General features: G+C 33.9%; 1 protein-coding gene across 1 annotated transcript in view; it reads right to left on the bottom strand.

The window, feature by feature from the left end:
* Window positions 1-3,033: 3,033 nt before the first annotated feature.
* Window positions 3,034-14,309, bottom strand: part of LOC111416311 (neurotrimin-like) — a 255,005-nt gene continuing 243,729 nt past the window's right edge. Inside the window, exon 6 of the mRNA XM_071197296.1 lies at window positions 3,034-4,360. Coding sequence (XP_071053397.1) covers window positions 4,260-4,360 — 101 coding nt within the window. The 3' untranslated portion in view covers window positions 3,034-4,259. The remainder of the gene's footprint in view (window positions 4,361-14,309) is intronic.

The raw sequence follows: 14,309 nt of genomic DNA, 5'->3' as shown, positions 1-14,309 counted from the left end.
TTTATTGAAGTGATTATTAAGTTTCTCTTTTAACCCTTTGTGTCCCGACGGTACTTTAAAGTACCGGTAGTTTTAAACACTCGTTTTAAACTGTAGTCATCTATTCGGCGAATTTAGAGCTGTCTGTACTTTCTACTATACAAGAAAGAATCTGTATAAAAAATGACGCAATCCGCACTGCAAGGTTTTTAGGTATATTTAAACTTATTCATCCAGATGAGAGGTTAGAAGTTTAGTGTTGTTGAATTTTGTTGTTCAAAAAGGTATCTCTTTGATAAATGGTTATTAGGTGTGATTTGTTTCAATTTTCAAACATTTCTTATTTTTATCCCGAAAAAAGGTACATTTTGTGTTTGGTACGTAAAAGTACCGCCAGGATAATAACAGGTACAATATTGAGATTGAGAAATAGAAGATGAAGAAGATGACATTGTTATTACTAGTGTTAGTGGGGTACCTATGCTGGAAGATGAAGAACTAGAACAACTAAATAATGAAAATTAGGAAAGTGATAGTGAAGTAGTAGAAATACGTGGCAAAGGGCCCAACAAGAAGAACAAGGCAGAAATTGGTAGAAAATGGAGAAAACGGGAAAAACAGACTGAAATTCCAGGATATCATTATCCAGAGGGAATAATTGGTGATACTTTATTAATCCTACAGATTATTTTCTAACACTGATGGGCAACTGTTTGAAAAATGTTACCTTTCAAAGTAATTTGTACGCCACCCAAAGGAATAAAATGCTAAACTTGAAAGAAAATATTGCCATACATTTCTTAATGAGTTATCACAGTTTGCCAAGCTATAAATACATTACTTCTGGACTAATGCTGAAGACTTGGGGATGTATCACTTGTCATATGAACAATGACCCGTAACAGGTTTCAGGAGATTTTATCATATCTGCATATCAACGATAACATTCTAAGAATAATACGGATAAACTATACAAGATCCGCCCGTATTTTGAAATACTTAACCGTCACTTTTCCAGTTATTATCATGGTACTAAGCAGTTGGCTGTGGATGAATCCATGATAGTCTTCAAAGAGAGGGGCCCATAAAAAGGGGTTATAAGCTAGGTGCTTAGCAGATAAGAAAGGGTACATATAGAAATTTGATGTGTATGAGGGAAAATCTCCTGAAACTGAAGAAAAACTTCAAACTTATGGATTAGGTGAAAGGATTGTCCTTCAACTACTGCGTTCGGTAGATCATGCAGATCAAGTTCGACAAGTGTATGCAACCGACCGCTGTTCCAAGAAGTGGTGGCACAGGCTTTTCTTGGTTTTACAGAAACATGCTTCCTCAATTATATAATCAGAATCTTTTTTGACACTGTTATACGAAAATGTAAGTTTTATGTCATTAGTTCTTTCCTCAATATTTTTCTTATCCAACCGAACAATTATTATACATCATTTTAAAGAGAAAGCTTTGATCTTTAATTTAGAATAAGTCTCATTCCTTAATTTCATTAAATACGGCTTCCAGGAATTTTTAAATTGGTATCTTTTTGACATTTTTAGGTTATACAAAAATGTAAGTTTAATTTCAATATGCTTTTTCCTCTACATTTTTGTGATCCAACACAACCATTATTATACATCATTTTAAAGAGAAAGCTTTAAGCTTCCATTTAAAATAAGTTTCATTTCTTAATTTCAATAAACACGACTATGTGAAAATGTTAGTTTTTGCTCAATATGTTTTTTTCTCAATATTCTATCAGATTTTTGTCGTTCTGTAGATATAGGTCTGATTAAGAAGAAGTTGTGAAAATCGTTCTGCCAAAGCTAAACCCCACTCAAAATGTATTGCGTGCAATGTTTATTTATGTTGTAGTGAAAGAACTCTTTTTCTGAATGTCATAATGTGATTTAGCTAAAGCAAGTAATACTTATTTTCCAACGTAATAAAAAGTGTATTATTTTTATATTAGCAATAAAAGTTTTTGTATACTGCAACATCACTAAAATATATTATAATGCTTGACGGTATTCTGAAGTACCATTATCCCCCTGGAATTGCATATTTTGCTAAAATTGATTCTAAAGGCCTTCACTGAGTGTATTTTGATAGCGTTTTAATTCTGTTACAAAGTTTCAAAATTTTTGACTTCTTGGGACACAAAGGGTTAAGATGATTATTAACAAGCACCATTCGAAAAAGTGAATAAAAATATGTATTATAGTGCAATATAAAACATTTTAAGTTAAGTGGAATAATTGAAATGTGTGAAAATTTATTTCAGCGTTCTGAAAAGTCGAACAGAAACTTTTTCCAAAAGGCGGGAAATGGGACATCTACTTTCCCGGAATCGCCGAGTTATAATTTGACCTACTTCCCCTATTATCGAGCCAACAGTCGTTTCCATGCAAATTTTACCACTAACTTTGATCTGCGGGCCTGCAGATACTTTTTTATAGTTCTTTCTTTTCTTTTTTATATCATATCTACTATATCAGCTTGACCTCCAATCTTATATAAAATCTATTTATTTACTTACCTGGTTTTTACTTTTTTATTTTAACATAAAAAAATTCAAACAAATTTATTCTAAGCTTCTTCAATTTATTTCTCTGGGATTAAGGGATTTATCTTCACCCACAAAAAAAAAACTTTGAAAATGGAGTTAAATAGACCACATACAAACTTCCGAGCGTTAAATCCGGCATTGATCAATGCCACGTGCAGAAGTTTGGACACAGTTTAGCTTTCGGCGGAGTTGAGATAAATCCTGGTTGACCTTTTAAAAATGCAACTCAACGCCCATCCTATTAATAAAAGGCGGTCCGTTTTTCTTTTGCGAAAGGAATTCTTTTGAATTGAATCATATCCAAAAATATCTAATAAATTCACACGCGAAAACGTATTTGCATTTAGATAGAAACCACATGCAGCGCAGTTTTCGCCGACGAAGCTCTTTATTACTCTCATGTCAACTCGGGTAACGAATTTATGACGTTGTCTACAAAAAAATCTGAAAAGAAAAAAAAAGATTCATTTAATAAAACGAATACATTTTTTTATACAATTTATTTATTAATTACAGTATCGCTGTCGATAATTAACACATACATCGTTTCATTTACACTTAAGGAAAAAATTGATTTCGCTTTCATTCATCGTCTGTATATTTCGTAGATGAAACGGATTTTTTTTCTTTTATATTTTGCGGTTCAGTGCACGTAGTGGACATGTATAGTATAGAAACCTAACGGACGAAAAACAACCACTTTGTATACAGGAGACGGATTGAACATTAATACTCAGTCCTCGTAGGCGCCCTTCTTGTTCCATTTTAAAGATAATAACAAAAATAAAAAGATGGTTTCATTGAAAATTATCTTTGATGATTTATTTAAATGTATTGGCGTTGACCTCGATGCGGCAACGTGGGCGCCAAAGAAAATTTGGTTTATTGAAGTGTGAAATTTGTGCTAAATTAGACGATTTGTGTATTATGTACAGACGGGAGTTACTTATTGAATGCGCCAACTTCCGATTCTCTCTTCGATTCCTTTTGGCTTTTCGCCAAATGCTTGATGTTTTATATTTACAGTTTTTGTAGCCATATGGAGAGCTTTCGACCGCCGTCGGCGAGTACGTATATAACTTTATATGTGTGTTCGTATATTTACATTTTTGTGGGTGTTTTGCTGCGGGGATATCTTAGAAATTTTTTAAAAGTATTTTTTAGTGTTGAGTTAAAATAAATTTGTGGTGGTAAAAAGCTCCCTCCATAACTACTTTAATATATTTTTTTTTACTTTTTTTCCTAATCTAATACATTTAATGATATAAACAGCTTTTATTTAATTAAACTTAACCATCAAAAAGTATATCTTTATAGTATTTCCCATTCCAAAGATTAAACCCTCCTATTAAACTTAAAAAATCTTTTTATATTTTTTATAATCATTTTAATAGGAGTCTTTTTCAATCTTATTAAAATTCCATATTTGAAAACTACCTAAATAATAACAATAACAGACGTATAAACCATACACAGCTTTCGTACATTATCAAAACGAGAATGAGAAATGTTCTATTCTCAAATTATTTTTTATTTAATCTTTAATTTTTGATTTAGTTCAAGAACATTTCTCATTGCAACATTATTTATTTAAAAACTCGCGCTCACTACACTTTCCACCGTAACCGTTCGTTCGTTCACTTTCTATCTCCTTCGGGGGTTGAGAGAAGTCCGTTTGGGTAACACTTCGAAACGCCACCTCTGTCTCCTGCGCCCTTTAATGTCCCACCAACGTAACCAGAACACTGAGTAAACACGCGGGTAACGGATATTCCAGCCTCAATTGACCTCCGTGTTGCATTGCCGCGGGATGTTCTCCTGAAAGCAGAAAAAAAGAATGGAAAAGTCCTCTAGTGCGCATTCAGGAAAACAAGACTGCATTTCCAATCAGTTTTTTCTCGTTTTAGTTTTTCAAATCATCGGTGATTCCTAAACATTTTCGTTTCTTTTTTTAACTAAATAAAATTCAAGGAGATCACACAAAGATATTTTTTGAAAATATAATAAAAAGTAATCTTTTATGTAAAGTGTTAGGAAAAGTAATGTTTGTGGTGGTTAGAGTTTTTCTTTTGTTGTTGTTGTGGGTTGAGAACTGCTGTGATGCGGTATTGCATTTAGCCAACGGGGGTTTGTAAACATCGGGTCGACGTAATGGAAAGTCCGCGGGCGGTTTCTTGCAAAATGTAGCCCTCGCCGGTCATTACATGTGAAGGAAGTGTAGTTTTAGCATTAGAGCCAACTGAGCTCCACAGAATACAACCGGGACGTAGATTCTCGACCATGTTCAGAATATGACCTACTAAGTCGTACTGAATAATTTCATTGAGCTTCATTGAACGTTAATGAAATATTAGACGTGGTTTCTATTTTCTCACATAACTGGAAGCTATAGTTCTATTTTTGACACTTGAGTTCTTTTATTATTTTATTTATATTTTATTTTTTACCATATTATTATGTAGATTAATATAAATCTTTGGAACGGGTAATAAGTTTAAAATACTTCGGAGCCTGCATGACCATTATCACCAACTTGAAGATAAAACTGTACGCTCAAACAACTAAAGTAGCATAATATGGACAAACAAACATAAGAGCATCAAATGTAAGGTTAGAATATATGTTAGCATACGCGGATGACATCGTGGTCATGGCGAGAGAAGCGGCGGAGATGAAAGATATGATGAAGACATTGGAAAGATATTTTAGGGGGAAGGGGCTGGAAGTGAATGTGGGGAAGACAAGGATGATGAAGTTTTGTAAGGGGGGGAGAAAAAGAACAGAAAACTGGAGATGGGAGGGAAAAGAGATCGAGGAGGTTAGGGAGTATACTTACTTGGGGTATGTGTTCAGGGAGGACAACAGGCAGGGGTCGCATGTGATAGCTATGGCAAAAAAGATGGGACAAGTATGGGGTTGGGGAAGAGAGTCTTTGGAAGGAATGTGGCATCCAGGAAGTTTATGTTTGAAGGTCTGGTTAGCAATGTGATGATGTATGGAGCAGAGGTATGGGGATGGAGAGAGCAGGCAATGCTGGAGGACGTGCAAGCTAGATACTGGAGATGGGTGCTTGGGGTGGCGAGAGAAACACCGGGGTATATAGTGAGGGAAGAGGTAAAGGTGGATAAAGTCAGAGTGGAGGGGGGCAGGAGAGCAATGAAATATTAAGAAAGAATAGAAGGGAGGCCAAACTGCGGGATCTTGGGGGAGTGTTGGAGGGAAATTAGAGAGGGAAAGATCAAATATGGGAAAGGAGACAGAGACAACTATCATAGACGAGCGGGCTACTCGGTAACTGAGATATATAGTAGACGAAGGGTGGGTAGGGAGTTGAGAGATAGAGACCGAGATGTGCAGAGACAGGAAAGAAGGACACAAATAAAAAAGGGGAGGTATAACGAAAGGTACAGGGACATAATTACGGAGGGGTTGCCTAGATACTTGTTATTGGAAGGAGATGAGGAAGGGAAGAAGTTGGTGGCTAGGTTCAGTTGTGGAAACGAGGAGAGAGCGAACAGATACTGGATGGCCGATGAGGAGAGGTGGTGTAGGCTATGCAGGGAGGAATGGGAAACGTTGGAACATATGTTGAATGGGTGCAGTGAGTTGAGGGAGGAGTTGGACCGAGGGCAGATCTTAGGAGAGGGGGGAGAGGGGAAACGATGGATGAGAATGGTTGTGGGGGTGAGGAGACAAAGGGATGGATGAGGGGAGGATTGGGCCGAGGAGCCGAGGGTATGGAAATGGAGGAAGAGGGTGGAGGGTGAAAATAATATACTAATGACATATATTATATTAGGATGTATTAAGGGGAAAATTGTAATTATCAAAAACAATAAATGCTTATTATTATGTAAGGTTAGAATATAGAAAACATGCATAAGACTCATCATGATATACGTCATAAAAGCAAGAACGAAAAATGCCTTAACGAAAAGCTTTTAGGAACTACAAAGATTAAATTTCATTTTTCCAGCCATAACGGGCTATACTATAAGAGCGAGATAACGAAGTGAAGACATCAGAAACACATTGAGAAGATTGTTGAGAGATGAGCCAGAAAGCGAAGATGGGGTTGGAGGGACCATGTTGACGTAATATCTGAGGACCAATTGGCGAAAATTGCGAAAGACGCCTATGTTAAGACGCCTGGGTAAACCACCGAAGTGCTAGAAGGAAAGCTGGACATTAACATCACAAAGTCGATCATGATAGAACAAGGAAGCTTTTTAACATTCACCTGAAGCTTTCTCATTCTGGTACCTGGCTTTGAATCATTATCACGCAAACTTTCGACATAGCAAATATTATAGGTGTCTTGAGGTAGCTTTTACAAGTACAATGAAACAAAATTTGAACATAATATCGATCAACACAGAAGTTCTTATTGACAGTCGTCAGAGAAGACGCTGAAAGTATTCACACACATTTACCAGAAGCCATGAATTGCAATAGCAAAATCACTTAAGTTACAGTGTATGAAGTATTATTCTACAGCTTCTTCTATTATATCATCTACCGACTTTTTGATAATTATTTGTCTCTTTCATGATAGTTATCGTAAAACGGGACGACTTTTGATATCACGAGGCAATAGGATACACAAATAGATGCTAATTTCGGTTATAGAAATTTTGTCAAAGTTGCATTCGTCAGTTGAATACTTTAGCGCGTAGTGACTGATGCCGAAAACTGTTTAAGGCAAAACAATCAAAAAAAGCAACAGAAACGTCGGACGAGAGCTAGCGAGCCATTGAAAAGCATTGAAACAGCTGCTTTTGTTCTAGTCGGTTTTGATAAAAGAAAACGAAATTCAGTATGACATAAATATATTTGACAAATTTAGGCAAAATTTTCGGAAGTCGAGTATTTAGTAAAAATATTCTCTAGTAAACTCACCAAAAATTCAAAGATTTTCGTACTATTCAGATAATTTGAACTTGATAAAAACAGATATGCCACTATATATTAATGTTTTGTTTTCGGCCATTTTGATTTTATAAAAATAAAGATATCTTGGATGTTATGAAACCTATACAGGTTGCCACACGTAACCCGTTCATTAGAACTTTTTTAGGTTCCACTATTCTAGGTATCAAACATGCAAAAGCAATGCAAAAGTTTCGATCTAAAATACTTTCAAGATGGCCGCCACATCCGGTCTACCGGAAGTAGACCAAAATTTCGTTATTTTAAATGGAATGGTATAGTTTTTATTACACCTTTTAATTATATGCAAAAAAATATGTTGATTTTGATAAAAGTTATTGGTACGTAGCGTTTTTCGTTTTCGAGTATCACAAAGAAAAAATTGAAAAAGCCAGTGATGAAGACACCGAAATAAATATTTTATCGTATTTTATTATATTTTCAAATAATATTTAATAAATACTTTATATTTAGAATTTATATATTTTATCCAAATCTACTTTTTGTCATTAAATTGTTGTTTCATTTGATTGTTCTTCTGTTTGTAATTTTTGATAAATGAAAGCCAGTAAACTGAAGGATTACCAATCGTAGTTAATTGTAAAAATAAACTAAACAAACAACTGTCAAAACATGGCCTTTTAATAAAAATACAAACGGTTTCCGGCATTTCGTGAATGTTTTAATAAATTTCCCAATATAAGGGAAACTACAACAAACAGGTATAGGTTTATACACAACAAACAGGTTTATAGATGATTTGTAGAGAATTAAATTTCCTTTCTGATAGGCCAATAAAATGCCACATGTTCCATTTAAAATTTTTTAATTTCTTGCTATTGAACGTGGAAAAACACTCTTTATAATATACTCTGATACAACAAATGATAAGCTATTTGATAGCATCTAAAGAGTAATCGTACCAATTTAGAGCTTTTTGAATGAACATTGACTGATAAATGGGGTTTTAAAAGGCATGTTGAAAGTTGCCAAAAAAAAACTAGAAAATCAAAATAACTCGTAAACGAAAATCGCCATATTTTTTTGTATATGTATTTTATTTTGCCTTGTTAATTATATTTATTTCTTTTTTTTTGTTTCTGGTCAAATAGTTTTGTATCTTGTTTTTGTTATCATTATTTCTGGCTCAATAAACAGTTTATTATCATTATAATTAAAAGGCGTAATAAAAACTATTCTATTTTTGGTCAAAAGTTTCGGATGTTTGACCCCTATTACAAAAATTTCAAAACTGTACGAATAGTGGGACCTAAAAAAATTCTAAACTTGATGAACTTTCCAATGAATGAGGCCACAATGCAATTCGATTACCTCCATATCATTGTCAATTCAATTCTATCGAACTAATTTGGACAAATTGCAAACAACATTACAATAAATATATAGGTACAGATGGATATCGTGGTGCTTTCAATGTGGGCAGAGGTATTGTGTAAAGTGATAGCCGAACAAAATGTATAGCACATTCGGAGGAGGAAATAATTAAATGACGGAGCGTTAAATTTGAAATCGAACGTATAAAGGAATCTATTATAATAAGTTTTCAGGAAGATGGCAGTGATGAAGACGATGAAAATGATATTTTTTATGTATTATATTCCATCAAAAAGCTACGTGTTTTTTTTAAATTCTTTTGTCAAGTTTTGTAATAATATTTGGTGTGCAACTAAAATTAGGTCCCTTTCTTATAATTAACATATTTTTCGGCAAGGCTACACATATACGTTACGTGTATTATATGTTTGTGGATTAGTATACCAACTTAACCAACTTTTACTACTATTTCTTCAAACAAGTTTTTCTCTTAAATTTATTCATGAAATATATAATTTCTTTCGCATATTTGTAAAGAGGACATTTCAAGCTTTAATTTGAGATATACATTATTTTATAATTTTTTTAATTAAAGTACATATGATTTTTGGCATTTAATTTAGATTTTCAACTCAACCACTTTTTATAGTTGTTTCTTCAAAAACGTTTTCTCTTAAATTTATTTATGAAATCTATAATTTCTTTCCCATGGTTGTAACGTAGACATTGTAAGCTTTAATTTGAGATATAGATGATTTTAAAATTTCCACAATAATAATAATAATAATAATAATAATAATAATATAATATAATATAATATAATATTTATTAACCCCATGTAATACATTGAAAAAAGAAGAGTAATACAAAAAAAAATCAAATAACAAAGGAAAGTATATAAACTAATAATAATACTAATAAACAATCAATTAAGGAGTTAAAGAGGGCCAAGTCAATTAGCGAAAGTGAGGCACATATGATTTTTTGAATATAATTTAGTTCGCCAACTTTAATCTACAGGGTGCGGCAACATAACTTCCTTTTTTCAAAACTTAATAAAACCTATTGTATGAATCAGAAAATTTTTATTTGTCTTTTATAATGTAGGCACATACATAAAGTTTTGTTTTACACAGTTTTGAAGATCAAATCAGGTAGGTGACGTCCCCCACTATCCATACACTGAGTAAACCGATTGCTGGCGTTTGTCATTACTCTTGCCAGTATAGCAGCGGTTATGTTGGCAATTTCTTCCTGGATCTTGGTCTTTAAATCTTGTAAGGTCCCATAATACGGTTCACATAAACACGGCATTCCAAAAAAACCCATAGGAAAAAATCACAAAGGACCAAATCGGGAAACCGGGCCCGCCACTCTAAAGCGACCCTAATTGAGATTAGGCGTTTTGGGAAGTGTTCCCTTAAAACAGCCATCGATGCTCTTGAAGTGTGAGCCGTTGTACTATTTTGTTGGAACCAAATATCTCCTAAGTCCAACTCATCTAGCCGTGGTGATCGCTTTCACTGCCTCAATGTTCTGAGGTGCTCTAATGAGACTCCAGTTCTTCGTCTTATCGCACTTGCAGTTTGTCTGAACGTAACAATTGATTTCCGATCCGGGACAGGGGCCAACGGGGCTAAATTAAAGCGATTCCGAAAGGTCCACTGGGTTGCGATCACAGAATATCCGCTCGAAAAGTAAGCCTCAACGGAAAACGCACGCTCTTCACTGTTCCAACGCATGATGGCGCCTGAACTTTGTCAGAACAAAACTTTATAATCCAGCCTCTCGAACGAGACCACTAGCGCTCCGCTACGACATCAACCGACTAAATGGCGCACATTTCGAAAATGGAGGTTATGTTGGCGCACACTGTATTTTTTACAATTACTTCATCACTAATATTTTTCACCTAAATAATAATAATAATAATGCCTTTATTAATAAGTCGCAAAAAAAAGGAAAGAAAACAATAATACACTCTTAGAAAATAGACTTATTTTCTGGACGAAGTTCAGTTTGGTTATTAACCAACTGCTCTTCCACTTAATCCAGAATATATAGAAAATATATACCGGGTGTCCCTCAAAAGTGGCTCACCCCCATATTTTTCTTTATTATTGGTGATATAAGAAAACCATTTGGAATGTATAGTTAGGTCGCTTAAACGAATTATTACGACATGAAATCATTCTTTTTGTACTTTCGGTTACACCGGATGTGAGTACTAATTTCGCTATTTTTTAAATCTATATTTTTTTTTCTTCAGTTGGGTAGACAGTATAATTTCACATAACTTCTACTTGAAAACATTTTCACGATCGCTTATAATTTTTGAAAAAAAATATTATTTTCGTTATTTTTTAACGTTTTGGTACCTTCGGAAAATGTATTACAACTTTTGACGCATAGTAGCTAGGTTAATAGTACAAACTACGTTATGTCCCTCTTGATTTGCTATTCCTCGAGCAGTGATCACTGCTATGCTTTAGTTAGTGGTTCTTTTTTAATAATGGTGTAAATTAACAGTTGTATTAAATTAGTTTTAAAAGAAAAACGCTATCCAACAATTAAATTTAATTCAATTGTAAGTTCAAAAAAAATAATTTTCTAAATTTTCAAAATGCTCCCGCCTCGATTTTGACATAATTGTATCTTGCGTATTGTCGATGTAACGACTCGACGTTATTCCTGCGGAGATATTTAGGTAATACAATTTCTAACTCGATTTATTTTCCAATACCTCACGAGACCATACTGGTGTATTATACAGCTCATTTTTGATTTTGCCCCATAAAAAGAATCTAAACGTGTGAGGTCAGGTGATCTGAGAGGTTTTAACCAAAATAAAGTAAACAATCCAAATTATAATGTACAATGGACATTGTAAGTTACTATCAGCTACAGAACATTTAGTGTAAAAGAACAAAAAATAAAGAAAAAAATACAAAATAATTGAATTAAACTTAATTGTTTGATCGCGTTTTTCTTTTAAAACTAATTTAATACAACTGTTAATTTACACCATTATTAAAAAAGAACCAATGACTAAAGCATAGCAGCATATCAGCATATCACTGCTCGAGAAATAGCAAATCAAGAGGGACATAACGCAGTTTATACTATTAACCTAGCTACTATGCGTCAAAAGTTGTAATACATTTTCCGAAGGTACTAAAACGTTATAAAATAACGAAAATAATTTTTTTTTCAAAAATTATAAGCGATCGTGAAAATTTTTTCAAGTAAAAGTTATGTGAAATTATACTATCAACCCAACTGAAGAAAAAAAAATTATAGATTTAAAAAATAGCGAAATTAGTACTCACATCCGGTATAACCGGAAGTACAAAAAGAATGATTTCATGTCGTAATAATCCGTTTTAGTGACCTAACTATGCATTCCAAATGGTTTTCTTATATCACCAATAATAAAGAAAAATATGGGGGTGAGCCACTTTTGAGGGACACCGGTATATAAAGCAAAAATGAGAATGTTTTTAACAATACTAATAAACAAAATGAAAAAAAAAACAAAATAACAAAATACGACGACATACCAGTATAAACCGATACATTAGTAACTCAGAATATAATAAAAAAAAAAATCATGATGACTCAAGCAGGAGGGAGGATTTTAATTTACTCTTGAACGAAATACAGTTCAATCCTATAAGGTTCATAGGTAGATCATTGTACGTTTTAGCTATCTGGTAGGAAAAGGATCGGTGCGAGGCGCGGCCTGGTACCGTCAATACATCTTTCCTCCTTATATTAATGTTATGGACATCGCTTCTGAAAGATAGGCGTTGCAGCAAGTAAGGAGGCCGCTGACTTTTAATAATTTTATAATAAACGCAAGTTGCATACAGTTTACGTCTGTTTTTCATGTTTAACCACCCAGTCTCTGCCAACTTATGACTAATATGGTCATATTTACGAATTCCGTAAATAAACCTCAGACAACCGTTCTTAAGGTTCTGGATACGACGCCCACTCGCCTCCGTTAAATTTGGACCATAAACAACGTCGCAGTGATTTAATTTGCTTAGAACCAAGCTATCACACAGCATAACTTTTAATTTTTTACTTAAGACATCCCTATGGGCATACAAGAGACGCAGGGCGCCATACCCACCCCTCAAGCACCTGGCCACATGCTCCTCAAACCTCAACTGACGATCCAATGTAACTCCTAAAATTTTTATATCATCAGAAACAATAAGAGGTTCGCCATCCACCACCAATTGACCGGATATCAAAGGCTTAATCGCTCTCCTTGTGACACTACCGCAAAACAGAAGAACAGAAGACTTAAATGGATTTAGCACAAGTTCATGGCATTTCGCAACATCAGAAAATAATGCTATATCTGAGTTAAATTTTATGCAGGCATCAACCCAATTATTTGGATTAAAATTCAGCAGAAGCTGTGTATCGTCTGCATACAAGTGAATCTGCGAATGCTCGAGAACCTGGTCAAAATCAGATGTATAAATAGAGAACAATAGTGGCCCCAAAATGGACCCCTGAGGGACTCCACGAGTAACAGACAGAGCGCTCGACACTTGACTATTAATCTTCACAACCTGAGACCTGTCCGACAAAAATGACTTTATCAAAATTGCAGCTTGATTTCCAAGACCAAAATAATTAAGTTTAGATGCAAGTATATTATGATTTATTGTATCAAATGCTTTGGTGAAGTCCAACGGTAACAAAAGTGCGGCTTGCCCGGCCTCTCTAGAAGCAAATACATCATCAGTAAGGTTCAATAAAGCTGTTGCGCAGCTGAAACCCGAACGAAACCCAGATTGTTGATCTGGCAGTATACTATACCTTTCGCAGTGTGCTTTTCCAAGACTCTCTCTAAAATTTTTGACATTACTGGGAGGATACTGATCGGTCTAAAATCCCTTAGGGCAGAACGGGAAGAAAAAATGTATCATTTTTATCGTTTGATTTTAAAGTAGACATTTTAAGCTTTAATTTGAGATATAAATCATTTTATAATTCCCATAATTGAAAAAAAATCATATTTTTTGAATTGAATTTAGTAACTTCTTTTTAAAGTTACTTCAAAAGAATGCTTTAATCTCACATATACCTATACATTATATTTTTTGCTATTTGATATATTAACGTTATATTTCAGTGGACAAAAACTTATCAGAAATAAGCAAACACAATTCAAAAGATTTATTTTTTTCCCGTAAACCTTATCTTAAAGAACATTTATCACTGATCAAGAATCCCACTTCATATGCAGTTCATATGCTTTTTGCACGCAACATAGGTTACTTTTCTCGGCTTTTTAGACGTTTGAAAAATGGTTCAATGCTCCTCTACAAATCACATCTGATTTATATGATTGACCATGCCACGTTGGTTGGTTAATCGAAAAAATATTTTAATGTCCACGATAAAAATTATAATTAAGTTGGCGAAAAAAATCGACATTAAAGTCAATGTAAACTTTAATCCCCTCTTAAAATTAATATAC

Source organism: Onthophagus taurus, chromosome 7 (genome assembly GCF_036711975.1).
Source record: "Onthophagus taurus isolate NC chromosome 7, IU_Otau_3.0, whole genome shotgun sequence".
Lineage (NCBI taxonomy): Eukaryota > Metazoa > Arthropoda > Insecta > Coleoptera > Scarabaeidae > Onthophagus > Onthophagus taurus.
This window is presented reverse-complemented; position numbering and strand designations above follow the sequence as displayed.